This window comes from Lycorma delicatula, chromosome 3, assembly GCF_047948215.1.
Source record: "Lycorma delicatula isolate Av1 chromosome 3, ASM4794821v1, whole genome shotgun sequence".
Taxonomy (NCBI): domain Eukaryota; kingdom Metazoa; phylum Arthropoda; class Insecta; order Hemiptera; family Fulgoridae; genus Lycorma; species Lycorma delicatula.
Window position 1 is genome coordinate 94,996,317 of NC_134457.1, and position 19,834 is coordinate 95,016,150.

The 19,834-nt window shown below is 28.6% G+C and overlaps 1 protein-coding gene across 1 annotated transcript in view; it reads right to left on the reverse strand.

Moving 5' to 3' along the window:
* The window catches only part of LOC142321173 (cell adhesion molecule Dscam2-like), a 267,607-nt gene extending 248,040 nt beyond the window's left edge, over positions 1–19,567 (reverse strand). The window contains exons 1-2 of the mRNA XM_075359168.1: positions 19,525–19,567; positions 19,217–19,385 (exon numbers count right to left, since the gene is read on the reverse strand). Coding sequence (XP_075215283.1) covers positions 19,217–19,385; positions 19,525–19,567 — 212 coding nt within the window. The remainder of the gene's footprint in view (positions 1–19,216; positions 19,386–19,524) is intronic.
* Positions 19,568–19,834: the final 267 nt, after the last annotated feature.

Consider the following 19,834-nt stretch of genomic DNA (forward strand, 5'->3'; position numbering starts at 1 on the left):
ATACTCACCGGATTTAGCACCATGCGACTTTTGGCTCTTCACAGAAATTAAAACTGTGCTTAAAGGAAAACGTTTTGACACCATTGCTGACATTGAGAGGGCCACGACCGAGCAGCTGAAAGCCCTTCCGAAAGACGCCTTCCAGAAATGCCTCCAGTCATGGAGTCAACGTTGGGATAAGTGCATTGCTAGCCAAGGACAGTACTTTGAAGGAGATTAAATCGAATTCTATGTAACCTTATTACTTTTTTTAATAACAAATTATTCACCGTATTTTTTGATCATACCTCGTACATTATAAATGTAAGTTAGATATACGAACACTTGAAAATTGTTAAAAAAAATATATATATATTTTTAATAAAGTAAATATATATTTGCTAAATATATATTTAACAAAGTAGGATTGCGTTGTTTAAATTCATATTAACGGCTCGTTCTTAGGATTTAACGGTTCGTTCTTAGGAATGGTGGAATGGTAGCTTAACGTGGGCTTGTATATTATCAATTTAAAAATAGTAAAATCGCAACAATGTTAATAATTTTTTTTTCAAGAAATTTATCTTCCTAGTTGAACAAAAACGCCAAATCCGTGGGTGGGGGTGGGGGGGTTGAATAGTTTAACTAAACAGTGTATTTTTTTAATTTGGGAACATTTTGAGAAAAGTCTTATTCAAAAGTATTTTTCTTTAAAAAGAAATATGTATTTAAAAAAAAACTAAGTAAAATTTTAAGTCCAGCCAAATTACATCGAAACGTCCTTTTAAAAATCTCTTACTCAAATTTTAATAACATCAATGGTCACAGATAGATATCATTATGAATAATTTGAAATATTTGTTCTTGATTATTCTTGAGTTTTTTTAATCAATAGGTTCCAAAAACACACAGATAGACAGTAGCATACATATTTTTTTCTGCATTTATCGACGTTTCATGATTCCTCCATAAAAGTGAAAATTAATTTTTATCATTATTGCCCTATATATTTAATAGCGTGACTACAAAATTAATTATAATATTATTTAATATGGTGAATAATAAAAAAAAGAATATTAACATAACAGCTACAGTTTCGTTGAAAAAAAGAAATTATAAAAATAAAAATATTAAATTATCAGATTTTAAATCATCGAAATTATTGGTTTAATACCTTGTACCATTAAATAATTCATAAAAATTAAGTTGTAAAATATTCCAAGATGTCAGTTATGTAAAGTATTTCATTAAACGGTAAAATATCTTTAAAACTCAAAAAATGTAATTTTGAATAAAATAGTAATACCCATAAAAAAGATATTTAATCATACCAGCTTAATAATGTGAATTTCATCTTGCATTTCTTTATATATTTTTACGCATATTTATTTAAAAAGTGTAATTAAATTTTCCTTAAAGAAATTTATAAATGTAAGTTAGATATACGAACACTTGAAAATTGTTAAAAAAAATATATATATATTTAATAAAGCAGGTCAAAATATTAAAAAGAAATAATTTATAAGGGCATTCGTTTCCGGTTCAGTAAATTAAGAAACATAAAAGCGACATCATTAAGGGAAGTCATTACAACGTAGCTGAAGTAACGAAGGAAAAGCTTTGAAAGGTTGAATTAATGCCGAGTGCAGTTGAGTTAAAACCGACCGGATCGTTTTGAAAAGGAGATATATCCTAGTTTGATTCATTCAATAAATAAGGAAGAGGGAAGTGCGGGTTTGATTGATGACTGAAGTGCGGCGACCGGGGAAAGAGAAGAGAAGTCTCCTACAAAATTGACCACAAGTCGGTAAGGGATAAGGATGGGTCGATGAGAGATAACGGAAAACTTAAGATACAACTCCTCACAAAGTTTCCACCACCAGCCAGGAAACTGAAACGATAACATCCATCAATAATACCTCAAGATCTATAGACGCTGACAATAAAAGAAGGTACTATTGTTATACTAAAGTCATCTTACTTTAACATGTTACTTTGAAACGAACGCAAGAGGGAAAACTAATGTTTCTTATCAACAAATACGAAACTTAAGTACTCTATCTCAATCACAAGGATAAAGTATATATAATGTTACTATTTAAAAAAACCTATGTTATGTAGTTATTTTTAATATGATCAGTTCAATTTGAAACAAAAATAAATTTACAAAATTATTGCGATTAAAATTAAATTGTTTTAAAAATGTAAAATCTTCAGCTTTCACTGGAGATATTTTGATTATGTATTTATGTTTTCAGTTCAATTTGTCTGAAATTCTTTTTTGAAATTATAATAAATCGCAACTATAATATAACAAAAAATTTTTCTCTTAAAACTACAGAATTAATAATTACAAACTATTGTACCGTATTACAATATAGTTATTTTTTTTCAGCATCCTACTATCGATATTCAAAAATTTATTTCCGTTTACATGCTTTTTTATACCATTTTTTTTTAAATTTGTTAAAATAAACGTTTTAACTTACCAACGCCTAAATTTAATATTTATTTTTCTTACTTTAATTCAATTTAATTTTCCTTAATTTTAAGTAAAGACCTAAAACTTATATCTACGTATGTATAATTAAATTTTCATCGACATGTTAATGTAATAGAAACGTACATTTTTATTTATAACTTCCTTTCGATAATTCAATAAATTATTTATTTATCGAGCCATCACAGCCTCCATAAAGAACCTAAGTTAGTTAACAAAAAATGTTAAATTATTCCATTTAGCTCTGATTATAACTTTACTTATTTTTTAAGTTTTAATCAAAAACGTTTTCTAGTAGCTTCCCCTCTTATCTTATAAAATATTAAAACAAAAAAAAAAAAAAAATTTTTGGTAAAAAATATTTTGTTTAAAATTCCAAGAAGACACTCAGAGTTATGATTTATTTTACATTATCCATAATTATTTTTAATGAAGTAACCAACGTAATAAAAAAAACTTTAAAACTGAATTATAAAGAACGGATCTTTTTCTTATGAATGACGGAAGATAGCACTCGTGGCAAGAACACGTGAGTTGGAATTGAGAAGTAAGTCAAAAGTCAATCTAACCTTTAAATCATCATTAGTTGTACGTTTATTGTGTTTACGTTTAGAGTTTACCATCAGTGAATGAGCATGTTCATTTTTGCGCGAAGTAATTCAAAGATATTTTAGGATTATTACAAAAGCGTGTTTACACTGTAATTGAGAGAAAAAATAAGGGGGAAGTGTTTTATTCAAGTCGTAGGGAAAAAAATTCCACGATCCTATTGCCATAAAATTAAATACACTGAGGATGACAGACAACTCATAAAGGCATACATCTCATTTACCACTGAAAAAAAATACTACTCGTGGTACAAATCTTAATAATAATATTTGAGTCCGGATCTTAATACATAGAGAATGCATCGCGCTTTTATGAAAACCTACCCTGAATCTAACATTAACTAGCGATTTTATCACAGCGTTTTTAGAAAATCATTTCCAAAACTTTCTTTCCATTGTCCTTGGTCCGACACTTTGTTCAACGTCTGATCTAATGAAAAATAAAATAAATATTAAAGTGAGTCTAGAAAAGTGCAACTTAATACAGAAAAAGAGTTACATCTCAGGTAAGCTGAGAAAGCAATGCAACATTTTCATAGTAACAATGATTCTTCACGCATGCTCTCAAGTTCTTCATGCACCATTAAAATGGACATGGAGCAGATGTTAGTTACTTCCACGTTCACACACCAATATGTTTTATTCTTGTCAGTTATTCAACTTTAATCTTTATATTCACCTCGGGGATACTAGCAAAAGTATCATGTGTTTATAGCATGAGAGCATTGCTGGTCGCAGAGAGAATGCAGTCGTCTCTTGTCTTCTAAATGCGAATACATCTAACTACAAAAATAACACTGACTGTGTAATGTGACAACTGCGCCGGTCAAAACAAAAACCGAATATTCTGGTGGTTTTGATCTACGCAGTTGTAAAACCCTTTTTTGATGATATCGATTTCAAATTTTTAACATCGGGACATTTATATATGTCATGCGACCGAGATTTAGGCATTACTGAAAAGAGAAAAAAGTTTCTAAACCCATGCATGAGTCCCAAAGAAATAGCTCAAATCATTAAAGAGGCAAAGGATATGCAACCATTCAACGTTGCAATGATGAAAGAAGATTTCTATGATTTTTCCTTGTTATGCGGTAACTTTTTAATCAGCTCTGCTTCTTGGGATAGTATTTCGAGGGATTGTCTGTCTATCATAAAAATAAGTACATTGTTCGATGAAACAGAATCACAGAGAGAGGACAACATTTTGAAAAAGGGCAAATCCATCAAAGGCATCTCTGAAATTCACTTTCTCCTAGACTTCGAAGAAAATCTATCATTACCGATCCTAAAAAAAGTCTACTTTTCAATGTTGGAATTCATGCATCCAAAATATCATGAATTTTATCGTAACCTTTTTACATAATACTTTTCCGTTATAAAATGTAATTTCATTTAAACTCTTTTTTGTAATTAATAATTTTCATATTTTTTTACAATTAATGATTTTTTTCATGTAATTTTCTTTACAAAAAAATCATACAGTGAAATTTGTAAAATGAAATACAAGCTTTAAACATATTTTGTGAAATTAATGTGGATGTCCTTTGACTATTTTGCAAATCAAACTTTTTTTTTAGCAGCGTCAAAACTATTTCTTTTTCCCCTGTAAAACTGAGATTAGGACTTACTACCTTACCCATGTCAGCTCCTCAATTCAAAAACAATTCGTGAAAATTTTAAGGAATTGTAAAAAAAATGAAAGCTTACCATTTTATTAAACACACAAATGATATTTGAACGAAGAAAATTATAAAAGAAATTTCTTCTTGGATTATTTAATTCTAAATAAAAAATTTTCAATAATAACAGATTAATTTCTTTCGATTCATAATTTTATCCAGTTACGAAGAAATTAATGAAAATAATCAAAATAAAGATTTTCAGGTTAAAGTTTACTATACCTTATTTCGAAATTGATTAATAATTTTTCCTTCGGGAGAAATAAACATTTATATTACCTCTTAGGTAAACATTTAATGACATTCAAAATTACATTGTTTGTAGTAACATCCATTACGAACAAAGAGACGTCTGAAACACTGAAATAGTAGTAGAAGATTAGGAAAATACAAAATGCTCGGTAGGAGGCAGGAGATGTAATATTGTCAATCGTGCGCCGGAGTACGCTGGAAGAAGAGTCAACTGACTTCCTCATAAACGACGAGTGTTGTAGAGTTGCCTCCCCAGGGCGGCGTTCAATTTCCGCTTCATTACAAGCTAGTCTCCCGCTCGGTAGCGTCTAAGGCTTAAGCAGAGGACCCTGCTTTAGTCTCGTTATTTATTGGAGTGGCATCGTGTTCGAGGATATTAACAGCACGAGTGGTGGTCTGCCCGGCTATACGACAACCACTGCCATACATAAATTACAACAGCCGCCGCCTGACTCTACGCTACTGCAGCTTTAACGAACCGGTGACCGGGCCAGTTCTTTCAATATTTCAGACACATTTAATTTAATGGAAAAAATATACAGCTATACTTTTCACAAAATTCATTGTAATTAAAAATATACACCAGTATTCTTTTACTTATTTATATTTGTACACCCTTACGAATGAAACTATCATCACTAATTAGTTTTTGAAGTATAATGAGCAATAAACCAACTTTAATGCAATTTCTTACTTCATAAAATGTCATTTCAATTAGATTTTTTTTTTATTAAGGTTGTTTTTATAAGATAAAATACGGTTAAACGTTAATTTAGATTTTATAACATTAGGTTTTACTTAATATTTATAATATAGATTACTAACATAATAACTACATAAGTTATATTCCATTTATAATTAATTAAAAAAAAAATAAAAAGTTAAAGATAATTCTATATTTGTATATTATGTTTGTATATTATACAAACCATTAATTTTAATTTTGTAATAAAAATAAGTGATTTAAATAATGTAAAAAAATGCATACTATAGTCAAACAACATCGGTTAATTATGTACAAGAACCCATTACATCTGTTAAAAAAGTTCTTTATAAATTCATCTATTTATAAAATAGAAAAAAATAACTTTTATTTATTTAAAATGAATGATCTCATAAAAAACTGCATTCTATTATCAATCGTTTGAAAATACTTTCATTGTTTCTTGATAGATTTTTAATCAGCACCAATCTATTATAAACATAGATAGCTCTTGCATTCTTAATTACGTGCGTCCCAAATATATTTAATGTTTTATTCTTTCTTTAATGTGCTTACTCTCCGCATATTCATCTAGATCCTGTTCTCCTAAATATAAAAACATTAAAATATAGCAACATGTCCTTTTGATAAGATTTTTCTTGAACTTCACTCTTCCTATAAAACCCTCTCTATTTCGTGCAGTTCAACTCAAATAAACTATAATTTTCACTTCTTACAATACATATCTTTTCTTTTTCACTTTTTTACTTTGCATGTTTTATCGCCATAAAAGTCCTACACTTCATGTAAACTAGTGAATATTTTAAGAATTTATTTCAAATTCGTAATTTATATTTGAGATAAGCAAATTTTTTTTATAAAAAGTTGTCTAGATTTTACCAGTCATTTTTTTCCATCTAAAAGATGTAAAAAACGGTTAAAAAATTAAATAAGAAGTTTTGATTTAATATTTGGTAATATCAACAGATTTCAGATGTAAAAAAGGATTGTTTTCAGTCCTTTGTAATTATACTAGCAAACTAACAAACAATGGAAATTAATTTCTCTGATAATTTGACTGCCCAATATTCTCCTGTTTATTGTATTCATTTCCTTATAATCATTTATTAAAGTTTTTTATTACCGAATTTAATTACTTTCCAAGAAATAAATTTCTTTTTACTTTTCCAGCTGAAGCTCTTTTCCTTTGCAGTAGCATAGCTATAAAGGGAAACTATAGTGATGGGCCAAAAACTTGGGACTTTATAATATCCGTTACGTCCAATAAACCCAAAAAATCTTTATAGAAATTTCCGGAAGGTATGTGTACGTACGAGTGTTGTCCGTATTTTGAATCATATCTTCGGACAGATACAACGTATGTTCTTCAAAAAAGGGTAGAAAAGTTTTATGAATGGAATACTAATGGTATTAAATGTTGGAAAAATTTAAAAAGAACGACTAGTTTTCACCATTTTGAATTTTTGACTTTTTGTACAGTAGTTTTATCAATGTCTACTGACCTACTTGATGTAACGTCATTTGATCAAGCAGTCTAGTCAAATTTTTTATTGAATATTGCTTGCTATTCTATTACAAGTATTGCTGGATTAAATGATTTATATTTAAAAATATTATGGCGTATTTGCAATATAATTTTTGCCAAGGCCAAAGCTGGGAAAGTTGAAACCATTTTGCGGATTTTTTATCTCATTTATAATTTTTGATAAAACAACATCATATAGATCTGAATTTTTTTGTCCGTTGGCCAAAAATTTTAGTTTTGCATTCTCCCGTTTATTACAATTCATTGTTAAGTCTTGCTAATGAACCTCAATATTTTCCTTTTATATATTTTATTACTTTTAGTGTAATGAGTATAAGCTGCAAAATTTTCGTCGTAATTTTAGGTAGATTTCATAAGAAAGCTACCTATTTTAATGGATACCATGATGCAACTTCCGGAAAATGTCCACATATCTTCGCGTTTCACATCCCCCAGACCCCAAAACCATTATCAGCTTAAAAGTTTATTTATATATATATTTCACTTTCTTGTGGACTCGATACTGCCGTAATTTTACGCCAATCACTTTCAAATTGATACGTAAAATATAATGACCCAAAATCTCAATCGAGTTCGTTAATGGGCAAAATCGGACATGGGGGTGAAAATAATGGGGTTTTAAAAAAAAATATCGCTATAACTTTCTTATTAAGTAAAATATCGAATTCGTTTAAAGTTACTACTGTTCTATGGATAAGGGTCTAAAAGTTACTCAAGTAAAGTTTTTTTGATACTACCAACCATTAGCCTAGGGGATGGAAAAAATGGGGTTTCTAAAACAAAAAAAATCATACCTCCTTTAATAGGCACAGTATCGAATCGGTTTAAAGGGATCGTTAGTCCTCTAAACATTACCTAAAACGTTTGTCTGAAACAATTTTTGATACGACCAACGCTTACGGCAAGGAATGACCAAAATATTGCTAGAATTGTAAGAAGATGGGGCTTGTCGTATGCTAAACATGTGAAACTTTTTTCACGTGCAACCATTGTCGTAAATTAAGTTTTTCTTAACTTTAAGGTGAAAATCTTTTTTATCCCCTACTTAGCACCGGTGAAATCTACCTCCGCCTTTTGGCGTGCCGAAAGGGATTTTTTATATTAAAATATAATTACTAATTTCTTGGAAAACCTTAAATATCATTTAATATTGAAACAATTTTTTTTCTCAATTTCTATTTTAAAACTACTCTCGTTAGAGAGATTTATATTTGTTGTTTTTTGGTCATTCATGATTATTTTTAGATAACATTTCCGTAATTCAATTTTATCAAAAACTTTGATTATAGTTTGTAAAAATTTTGATTACTTCAAACATTAGAAATACAACCGATGTAAAAATCTGATTAAAAAAAATTAAAGAAAGCAAAAACGAGATATAAAAAAATTAATGGACAGTATAATTATAAAAAAAAAACAATATTTGAAATATTCATTAGCCAAGTATAATTTATTACAACCTAATATTAAATCAAATTCATGTCGTAATTCTAAACTTATAAGCAATGAAATGAAACCTCTGCAGTTCTACTATACACGATTTCATAAATATAAAAAAATTATGTAAAGAATATTGTTCATTCAAAATATCCACAAATGAAAGCAATTTAAAAAATAATTTATGAAAAATGAACGTTTTACTTCAAATTAATCCTTTAACTTTTATGGGTTATTTAATTCAATGAAAGATGAATTTACGATTACCATATCGTTTGCATAAGAATTATTAAATTTACAAAATAATGGAAAAAATAAATTTAAAAACAGTAAAAAAAAACATTGATCTTTTAGCTTAAATCAGCAATAACATTAGTATCAAATAATAATAACATCGACTGTAATAATGCAAATGTGTGTCGATTTATTTTGTATTTAACAGTCAGAATAATATTACATAATATTGAAGTGCAAGTGAAATTTCCCACTGGGAAAATTTCACTCGCTCATTTAACTGACTACAATAACATATTTCATTGGAATGCTACGTAAAATAAATAACGAATATGAGCGCATAATAAATCAATACAAGAGGCAACTATTGTTGTAACCAATATTTTTATTTTTGTTGAAAAAATTTGTTCAAATAAATATTAATATTTTATGATGATAAAAATAAAATATATAACTATCTATACAAGCAACTGGCTTAAATGCAAATTATAATAATAATGTAGATGTGACTGTATAATTTTATATTTATATTATTATTTGGAATTAATGTAAATTTATGTATTGTTATTTATATAACCAAATAATAAATTCAAAATGTTTATTCCATTTATTTGTATACAATAAAGATTATTTAAAAAATGAATTGAAAAAGTGTAGGACTTATTTATATTTATATATATATATATATATATATATATATATATATATATATATATAAGAACGTACAATAGAAAAAGCCGGGAATAAATTGAAAAAAATTCCCGGCTGCGCTGGTGAAAATCAAAATTAAATAAGCTTGGTTTTAGAATTAGGAGCTCCCCATCGACGAATATGTATTAAAATATTTTAGTAACTATTCTTTCAACAAAATACGATTGGAGCATTAAAGATTTAAAATTATGAAAAAGATTTATTTCATTTTGGGGGCACCCTTACTTAAGGGGAATCATTCGGTTAAAATTAAGTTTTAAGAAATAGTTCCGAAGTAGTAACAATAAATTCAGAAAAATTTTTTTTTTTTTTTTTGGTCTTCAGTCATTTGACTGGTTTGATGCAGCTCTCCAAGATTCCTTATCTAGTGCTAGACGTTTCATTTCAGTATACCCTCTGCATCCTACATCGCTAACAATTTGTTTTACATATTCCAAACGTGGCCTGGCTACACAATTTTTCCCTTCTACCTGTCCTTCCAATATTAAAGCGACTATTCAAGGATGCCTTAGTATGTGGCCTATAAGTCTGTCTCTTCTTTTAACTATATTTTTCCAAATGCTTCTTTCTTCATCTATTTGCCGCAATACCTCTTCATTTGTCACTTTATCCACCCATCTGATTTTCAACATTCTCCTATAGCACCACATTTCAAAAGCTTCTAATCTTTTCTTCTCAGATACTCCGATTGTTCAAGTTTCACTTCCATATAAAGCGACACTCCAAACATACACTTTCAAAAATCTTTTCCTGACATTTAAATTAATTTTTGATGTAAACAAATTATATTTCTTACAGAAGGCTCGTTTCGCTTGTGCTATTCGGCATTTTATATCGCTCCTGCTTCGTCCATCTTTAGTAATTCTACTTCCCAAATAACAAAATTCTTCTACCTCCATGATCTTTCCTCCTCCTCAGAAAAATAATTTTTTTATATTTGAAAAAAAAAATACAGGCGTAATTCTAAATAAATAAATGTAATTTTCTAGGAGAGGGGTGAATAGTTTTGGTTTTTTTCATGAAATAATAGAGTAGAAGTTTTTAAAAAATTAAGATTTTTACAATCAAACAATATTAAAAAAAAAAACAATTTTTTTATTTCCACAGACCATTGGATTGTGATGGGCAAAAAGTAGTTTCAATGTCTACTAATTTAGAAAATTAGGTGCAAAAACTCCCATTAACTTCTTTTCTGATCCAAGATGTAGCTAAAAAAAGATTTACCTAACATATAGATTTTTTAGAAGAATTGGAATAAAAGATTTTTTTCGCCGATTATTCACAATTTATTTACATGTTTTTTTGTCGTTAACTTTTTTTAATGTATTTCTAAGGCAAAAAATGTCATAAGTGACCGATTATTTTATTCTGCTTAACCAGTCTTATACTTTTATAGCCATAGTTGCCATAGCAGCACACGTAGCTATACCCGGGAAACTAAAAATCCTACAAAAATGTTAAATATTTATTTCATATCATTATTACCGTATAAATCATTAAAAATATTTTCAAATTTTCTTTTTTAAAAATTAACATAACATTTGAATTACAGGTTAGGCTCTTTTTAAAAACCTTTTAGCATGATTACCATTTTTAGGTCGGACATTCTGAATTAAATATTTTTAATTACTCTTTTACTTTAATAGATTCACTATAAGTTACTTCAGAAACCATCATAATTTCTCTAACTTCTTAAAATTAAAAAATATTCAATATTATTTTGGTTTAAGATTCAAAAAAAATATTTAAAACTGACTAAACACCGTAATTTTCTTGTTAAAAAGGTTTTTGCACAATTTTATTCATTCAGATGACAATAAGATTTCGGTAAACAAATGGTATACTTGTTAAATTATTCCCCCCATTTTTCTTCTTAACAATTGATTATTTAACTAATTTAGTAAGAATAAATAAATAATGTATTTAACTTGCACATTAAGATAAAATATAAGAATTATATAAAATACTTTTTTTGTTGTTGTAAATTATGGTATTCTGGTGTTAATTAAGAAAGAAATTAATATGTTTAATTATTTATTATTATTTGCAATGTGTACGTTACAATCTATTCAAATAGTGAACTATCAGCAACTCTCCGTGGCTCAATGAAATGAGGATGATATGTATGACATGTAATTGTATACAGACTTAGGCCGACCATTCCTGAGAAGTATGGTTTGTTGAACCCCAACCACCAAAGTACACTGGTATCCACTGTGTAGAATTAAAATCCAAATAAAATTAGCCAATCTTTACTAGCTTTTGAATCAGACATAACCTTCGACTTCGAAAATCAGCTGTTAAACAAATGGTTTACAACAACGAGTTTTACTACTAAACCAGCCCCGTGAGTTTATTAATAATATAACAACTTTGTTAATCGTAATAAAATAACTAATTGTTTAATAAAATTTAAATTATAAATTATTCCACCGATCTCGCTTTTAACGTGTGCACGTGACACTTACATTCAAAAAGCATATACGGCATAATATTATGTATAAACCTTTAAACAAATTTTATATAGATTAAGAAAAAAAATATCCCATTAATAAATTCATCTAATTTTTTCTTTATTAAAATTTGTTTAAATATTTTTATTAAGTATGGATAACATATGTGAAGATTTTCAACACGTAATTTATATGCATTAAAAAATCATTAACCTAGAAAATATTGTCGGTAAAGATTGCTGTTTATTGTTAAAAAATTCCTTTATATGAAAAATTGGTCCTGCAATTCTGTGAGGGCGAATTTCGCTCGCGCTATTATCTTGAGAACGGTGGCCGCTAGACGCAAGGGCCTAGGACCTATCGTTCCGGGTGATCGCAAAGTACCTTTCTGGGTTAAGCCAGATGCGCTCTTTTTTTTATTTAATGAAAGATATGTCTGAGAAATCCCGTTTCTTACGTAAAATATAAATAAAATAACATCAGCTGTCAATAATTAGCTATACAACTATAAAAAATTTTAAATCCATAACACCTGCTTCCGCTGAAAGTAATGATGACTGATTGACGCAGAACATCATTATAAATTTACAGCTGTTGGATCATAAATACCAACAATTATTTTGGAGTTTGAAACGTAAATAATTTTACGATCAATGATATAACACACATATCGCTGAAAGTAATGATGATCTACATCGTCATCATAAATTTAAAATTAATCATGCTGTTTGCAGTTAAAACATATGTTGTACTATGGTTTTTTTCAATAAATCAAGTGTTTCAACATGTGAATACACATTGATCATTGAAAGTAGCAGTTCTTTAATGTATTCGAATAAACCCGTGAAAAGAGACGTGGTGGTTCAATAGCCATTTTCTTTGTTGTAATTTTGGGGGCATATCAAACCCGTGTTTTACTATGTATTTTGCAGTAAATCCAATTTTCAGCGTGAAAATTTAACTACATACAGGGGATAATCGTGGAAATCATACGTTCAAATGTGCGTCAAATTGGTTCTAGGGGTCAAAGGTTAAAGTGGCTATTGAATGTAAACATTATATGCTACTTGAATATATATTAATTCGAGACGTTTGCGATCCTATACAAGTTTTCACTTCGGCCATGCGGTCTTAAGCACTCAAAATTTTTTATTATTAAAATATTCATGTTCGAATCTCAGTGAATAATACTACTTCCACTCAGTATAAATTTCTAAACTTTATTCACATTAGTAGAACAGTAGTGGAAGAGAATTTAGTTGTAAAAATTCCACCAGATCTCTTCTGCATATACCCAAAAATTGGACTTAAAAAGAAAAAAAATCAGGCAATAATTGTCCTACGTATTTTCTCTGCTAAAACACGTGTATATATATATACATATATATGAGTAAATACAGTGGTTTTTATATGAACTCTGTGGTTTAAAAAAAAAAAAAAAAATTTATAATGATAAATAAATTATTGGAGACCGTTCTTTTTTTATAACTTATGATGTGGTTCTTTTGTTGTAGATTGAGAAACGGTATCTAGTTGTAAACACATAATAAATCATAAAAAATTCCTCTTAAATCCCATAAAAAGTTTTTAAAAAATTGGGAAAATGGAAAAAAGTAAAACAACAAATACACTGTCAGATAACGATGTCTTGTTATTATTTAATCAATCCTTTTAAAAGATTTTCTTTGATTAAAAATACGATTCTATTTCTCTATTTCAGAGTAATCAGATGCTTATACTGTTGTGTGTTTGTGTGTATATTTTTTCAATCAATTTTGTTTTTCAACTGTACTGTAAATAAATCCTGCAGTAAAAATTTAAAGCTTAGAATCGAAATAAAGCTTATAATATACATAATCGTGCTCTAAGAGACCTAATGACTGGGAAGGAATGCATTAAATTTTCAATTCCTCGTTCCAATTTCCTAGTAAATTCCAAACTTCCCTCTATCAATCTCTAAAGGCAAATTATTGATCTAATATCATTCAACTTTATAAACTTTGACAGTTTAATGTTCCATCAAGAAATTAATAGAACTCTCATCACATGTGTCTATCGAGAATTAATTTTATACGTAAAATACAGTGAATCCTCCAATGTGTTTTCATACAAACACTCTTAAAACGTATGATGTATTTTCGATTAATTTAAACCGTGAGTCTAGTATGACCAGTTTACTTAATATTTTATATAATATACTTAACTACGTTAACTAAGTTAGTTGTATTTAAAAAGGAAATTTATTTATTTTTTTAATTTCATATGGTTTTTTTTTAAAGGAATTTATGCATCCATTTATTTTTATTTATTTTACTTTATTTTAGTTTTATTTATTCTTTAAATCGTGTAGGAACTACCCACAAAAATACTGATGATTGAAGCATCATTAACGTATTCATTTCAAATATAAAAGATGATTCTAATCAGTAACCGTGAAAACATTTCTCGTCTAGGTGGGTATATGTAGTAGTATTTAATTCAACAATTTAGCAGTGTTTTATCCTTGTACTGATAAGAAAAAAAAGAATAGATTTTAATCGTGGAATTTAAGTATCTAATTTTACCAGATGTACAATAAAGAATATCAGATATTTAATATCTTATAATATCTCTTGGATGAGATATAAGTTTCAGTGTAGATTTAAGAATAGAACCAAAGAGTAAAGAAAACACCTTTACTTCTGCGCATAGACATAATTAGATTCTCTATCATTCCACTTGACAGTACCACTAGCAAATGACTTCAGAATACAGTCTTCTGTGATTAGCAGTTTGCCAAACGTGAATTTTTAGTTACACTTCAACGTGCAAAGTACAAAGTTGAATTGTGATTCTCAAATGAAAATTAGTCGATGACATAATCGGTTTGAAACGATCAGACGTTTGTGTTAAAGGAAGAGTACTAGATGACCGTAGATATCTAAAGAAAATTCTGAACATGTCAGAGAGTTTTCCTGTGTAGTTTTAAAAATCCTGTTAGGAAGGCCGGCCGCGATCCAGCGATGCCGGTGATGACAATGTGTAATTTTTTAAGGAATCGCTTATTATTAGTCCAAACGTTTACAACTGTTACAGCCCCCTTTGAGTCTCACCAACTACGCAATCCGTACCGAAATGTTGCTTAACAATCAAAATGTTGCAGCATGAAGATCACGACTTTCTTGATCGTATTGTATTTAGTTATCGACTGTGTTTTATAAGGGACTCACCAAATTGAAATATTTTCTGTGTGATATTCCAATAAAATGTTTACGGGCTATTCTTTTTCACTGAAAAAAGCGTAATAGGAGTTCCGTATTCTGATAGGGTACGTACATTCCTGTTCTCTCAGCTGCAAGATGGAATGGAAAATTTTATTTGGCTACAAGTTGTTGTGCCTCCTCTTCGGCATAAAACTGAATGTGATCGGCTGCATAACTTTTTCCCCGGCTGCTGGATTGGTTACCATGGACCGGATGACAGATTTTTTAAAAATGTTTTCGAAAGTCTCCCAATCTGATCCCTTTTAATCTTTCCTTTGGTATTTTATAAAGGATTTTGTATATACGCCTCCACTATTTACTAATCTATCCGATTTGAGCCATAATTAAAGCGGCTGTATCTTCCATTAAACCAGACAAGCTGGTTAAAGTATGAGACAAATTCTCTTATCGGTTGAATGCTTGCCGCAAACGAAAGGTGCTCATATTTAGTAAGACTGTATGGAAAAAAAAAACTGGATGACTTTTAGGAAAACTGTATGAATAACTTTTTAATTTTATCTGTGAATCATTACTCTAATTCAAAGTTAAGATATATTAAGTTACTTTAAAACAGTAATATTTTTTTTTATATATCCCTTAATATAACTGAAATTAACTATAATTATAAATAAAACCGTTGCGTTTGGCTTTTCAAGTAGTAGAAACACTGCTAAATACTGTTATTATTTTTATTATTAATAATAGTAATAGTATATCTACTATTTACAGTTTGACATTTTTTGATGTTCTATTACAAAATAAATTATTCTCGTAATCAAATTTATTCGTGAAAAACCAACATAAATTTTTTTAGGTTCGAAATGTCTTTATCAAACCCTCCTAACCTTAATATTATTATTAACTGCATATTACATTTACGTATATTCCCAACTGAAATATGAAATATAATATTATACATATCTGAGGTACTTAAGGTAGAAAAAGTTTTCATAACAAAAATTAAATAAGCTGTTAGATAATTGCTTGAATCCCACGTTATGAATTATCGATCACTAACTTAAAAAAAAAATTAGTTTTCATAATTACTGCAAATGTCCAAATTAGCAAAATGCAAATTAAGACCACAGTAGGTTATCTTAAAATATAGCACTAATCCTTACTATACAACAGGAACAAAATTATTTTATAATTTCATGCAACAAAGCATCATACATTATTTTCCTAGCAAAAACTTTTTATATTTCTGTAGCTTTTGTTAATAATTTTATTTGAAAGATCTTTCCGGTATATAACTTTTAATTAATAGTGTTACAATTTTTTAATGTTTTTTAATTTTACAATTTTATTAAATATATCTTAGGATGAGTTAGAAAAATTCCTGAATATTATGCGCTCTAGTTTAACGTATTACACAACTAGCATTCCCCATCACGTCTTTGCTGCACTGGAAAATTTTGCCGAAAATTTCCAGCAAAGAAAAAAATGTTGCCTACCATCAACTTACCACATGACCTAAGGTCTCTGAGAGTACGCTCAATCAATTCAACATGAGCTCGATGAATCATGGTACATTCCATAAAATAAGTTTTACATCTTGTAAAATTTTAGCAAGGGGACAGTTTTTACGTATAGAGCAAACTGATTCTTTTCGACACGATACATTAAAGGCATTTTAAAGTTGAATGAGCAGACTTATCACCTCGAGATACGTCGCAGGGATGCACCACGAAGCTACACTGAGAGCCAAACTACCTTCAATCAGACGTATGCGAGATGCATTCTAAATCAAAAAGGTTTCCCCAATGCCTCCAGGACGATCTACAAGAATATTTTTTGTCACTATGGATATTGTGATGATGGAATCATATGCATGGCGCCGATCTGGTACGAATTTAGAAAAGGTAATATATATTTACTCTTGAATCTCATACATATTAAAAGAATTTCGGAACTTTATATCATAGAGGATTTCATTATCTTGTTCATCACGAACGATGTTGGTAAACTGAAATCACGTAAATACGTTTCACCACGACTAACAACAACCTTGTCTTCAATTTCAATAAAACCTGACTGAAAATATCTCTATTGAAAAATATCTTTAGAGCGCCTCGCCATAAGAAAGGAGCATGAGAATTTAGCGGCTCGCCACCTAGTGCCCCATATGAGAAGTGCAACGCCGTAATGGATTATTTACACATTTTAATGAATAATTTTTCATCTTTATTTAGTCTATGGCACTCCGGATTACATAATGAAGCTACAGTTAAAATTTGGTAGCGATTAGTTAAGTGGTTCTTGAAATTTTTCTGCTACATGAACAAACGTTTTTGTTTATGTAATAGATATATATATATACTTCAGTCAATGACGTAAAAATTACTTTATAAAAACTTTGCAATATCTATACACATTTTCTTAAGTATTAATTTATTAATATCGATTTCAACTGACCTTTTTTTTATCTATTTTTACTATTTTATATTCTGCTCTTATCAAAATTTTCCTTACATTCGATATCGTTAATAATTTTGACAAATGCAAGGGCAAGTTTGTGTTTTATCCATTGACAAATTTACTTAAAACAGGTATTTCAATGAAACAAATTTTTTTAAATGTAATTTTATTACATAAAATATGATATCAAAATGTAATTTGCGTTAATTTTTAAATTATTAATATAATATCGCAAGACAGGTCAGTCGGTCACTATTGACGACCTAACAATGCGGCCGGCTTACGGCTCCACTCAGGTGGTTGCACTAGCAGTATCCCCATTCCTGGCGGATAAATAACTGTCTGATGGACGAGTTCGTATTAGGTGGGTGGCCTGTCGAATGGTGCGGCGTACATCCGACGACCTTTACCTCAGAAATCTGGAAACCGAAATATTTCGCGATCACAATACTTCGTTCTTTACTCTTTCTTTCTTTAATTTTTTACTTTTTTTTCTTTAAATATATTGATTTATTAATAATATATTATTATATTAATAAGATATTATTAACCTCTCATTGTATAATAAGTTTTTTAACAGCAAATAATAATTCAATAATAAAAAAATATTATAAAAGTATTTCAGAAGTTATTAATGAAATAAAAGTTTATGTAATGTTTATTTTTTTTTAAAAAATGTGTATATGTAATTTAACAAACATATATGGAGGTCATGTGGTATCCACATCAAATTTTTTTAAAAAAGTTTTTGAGTTCGATTTATATGTTGTAAATTATTAGGAAAAATTGTATTTTATTAAGCAAAATCCTACCTTTTGAGGATAAAATTACGTCTTATTTTTTAAAACGATTTTATTTACATAATCTGTAGTAATAAAAGTTGTAAGAATGTGTTACCACTACAAAAAGGAAAAAAGTTAATCCAAAAGAAATAGCCAAGAGGGATAAATCCAAAAACCAGAGTTTATCCCCATAAATATTATTTTTATTTATTTACTTTTCCTTTTTTTTTTTAAGAGTCTTGATTTTTTTTAAAGCTTTATAGTATAAAATAGTATAAAAGGAGCAATTAACATTAATAATAATCATACTAAGAGTTGTATTAGAAGTATATATTGATCATCCTGAAGTTGCTATTTGCATGTAAAGTTTGTTAACAACAATTTCTCTCAGCAATTTTTAAAATTAAAATCTTAGTAAAAAAACTGACAGAAAAACGTAAATGATAAAGCGTATCCGGACTTATTTTTATAAAAATATTTTTCTTATACTGACGCGAAAATCAAGCTGACAAAATATAAGGAAAAACACTATAAAATAAATACTTTTATTACGGGGTCGCATCGGGGAAAATACACTTTAATTTTTACTTTTTATTAATCATATTTTATAAAATGGCGATTTATATAAAACATATTATATGTATTTACCTTAGTAATGGTATATGTGTAACATCTCTATCATTAGCATCAATCCAGCGAATATCAGGAGGTGGATTTCCGCGAGCAGTGCAAGTAAGCATAGCCCCAGTTGAATTTGAAACATCCACTGTCGGTGGTGGTTCTTGGAGTAATACTGGTCCTTGACCAAACCCAATACCTATAACAGAAATACCTATACTTGAAAATGTATTAAATGGCAATGCAAATAAATATATTTTTTATTATTAAAATTCAAACACATTTATCATTAATTCATTTATTTCAACCATAAAATTAGATTTAAAATTATCTCTCACAGCAGAAAAAACTGCCAGGAGCTAGAAAGATTTTATGGTACATGCTTGGACCTAAGTTATAAAATGTTATTTCATTTTTTTCTGCTAAGAAAAAAGAAAGTATGAGGTGTTTGAAGATGTAAGATAACAAAAAACTTTAGAGGAAGAAAAATAAACTACACAATACCCAATGGACAACGTGTACCGTTGAAAACTAAGGTCAGTTTTCCTTGATTAAACGTAATTATTTAAAAAGAAATAATAATATTTTTAACCTGGAATTGAAAACAAATCTGTTTAATAAAGACAAAAATTTATTATTTTAGAGTAA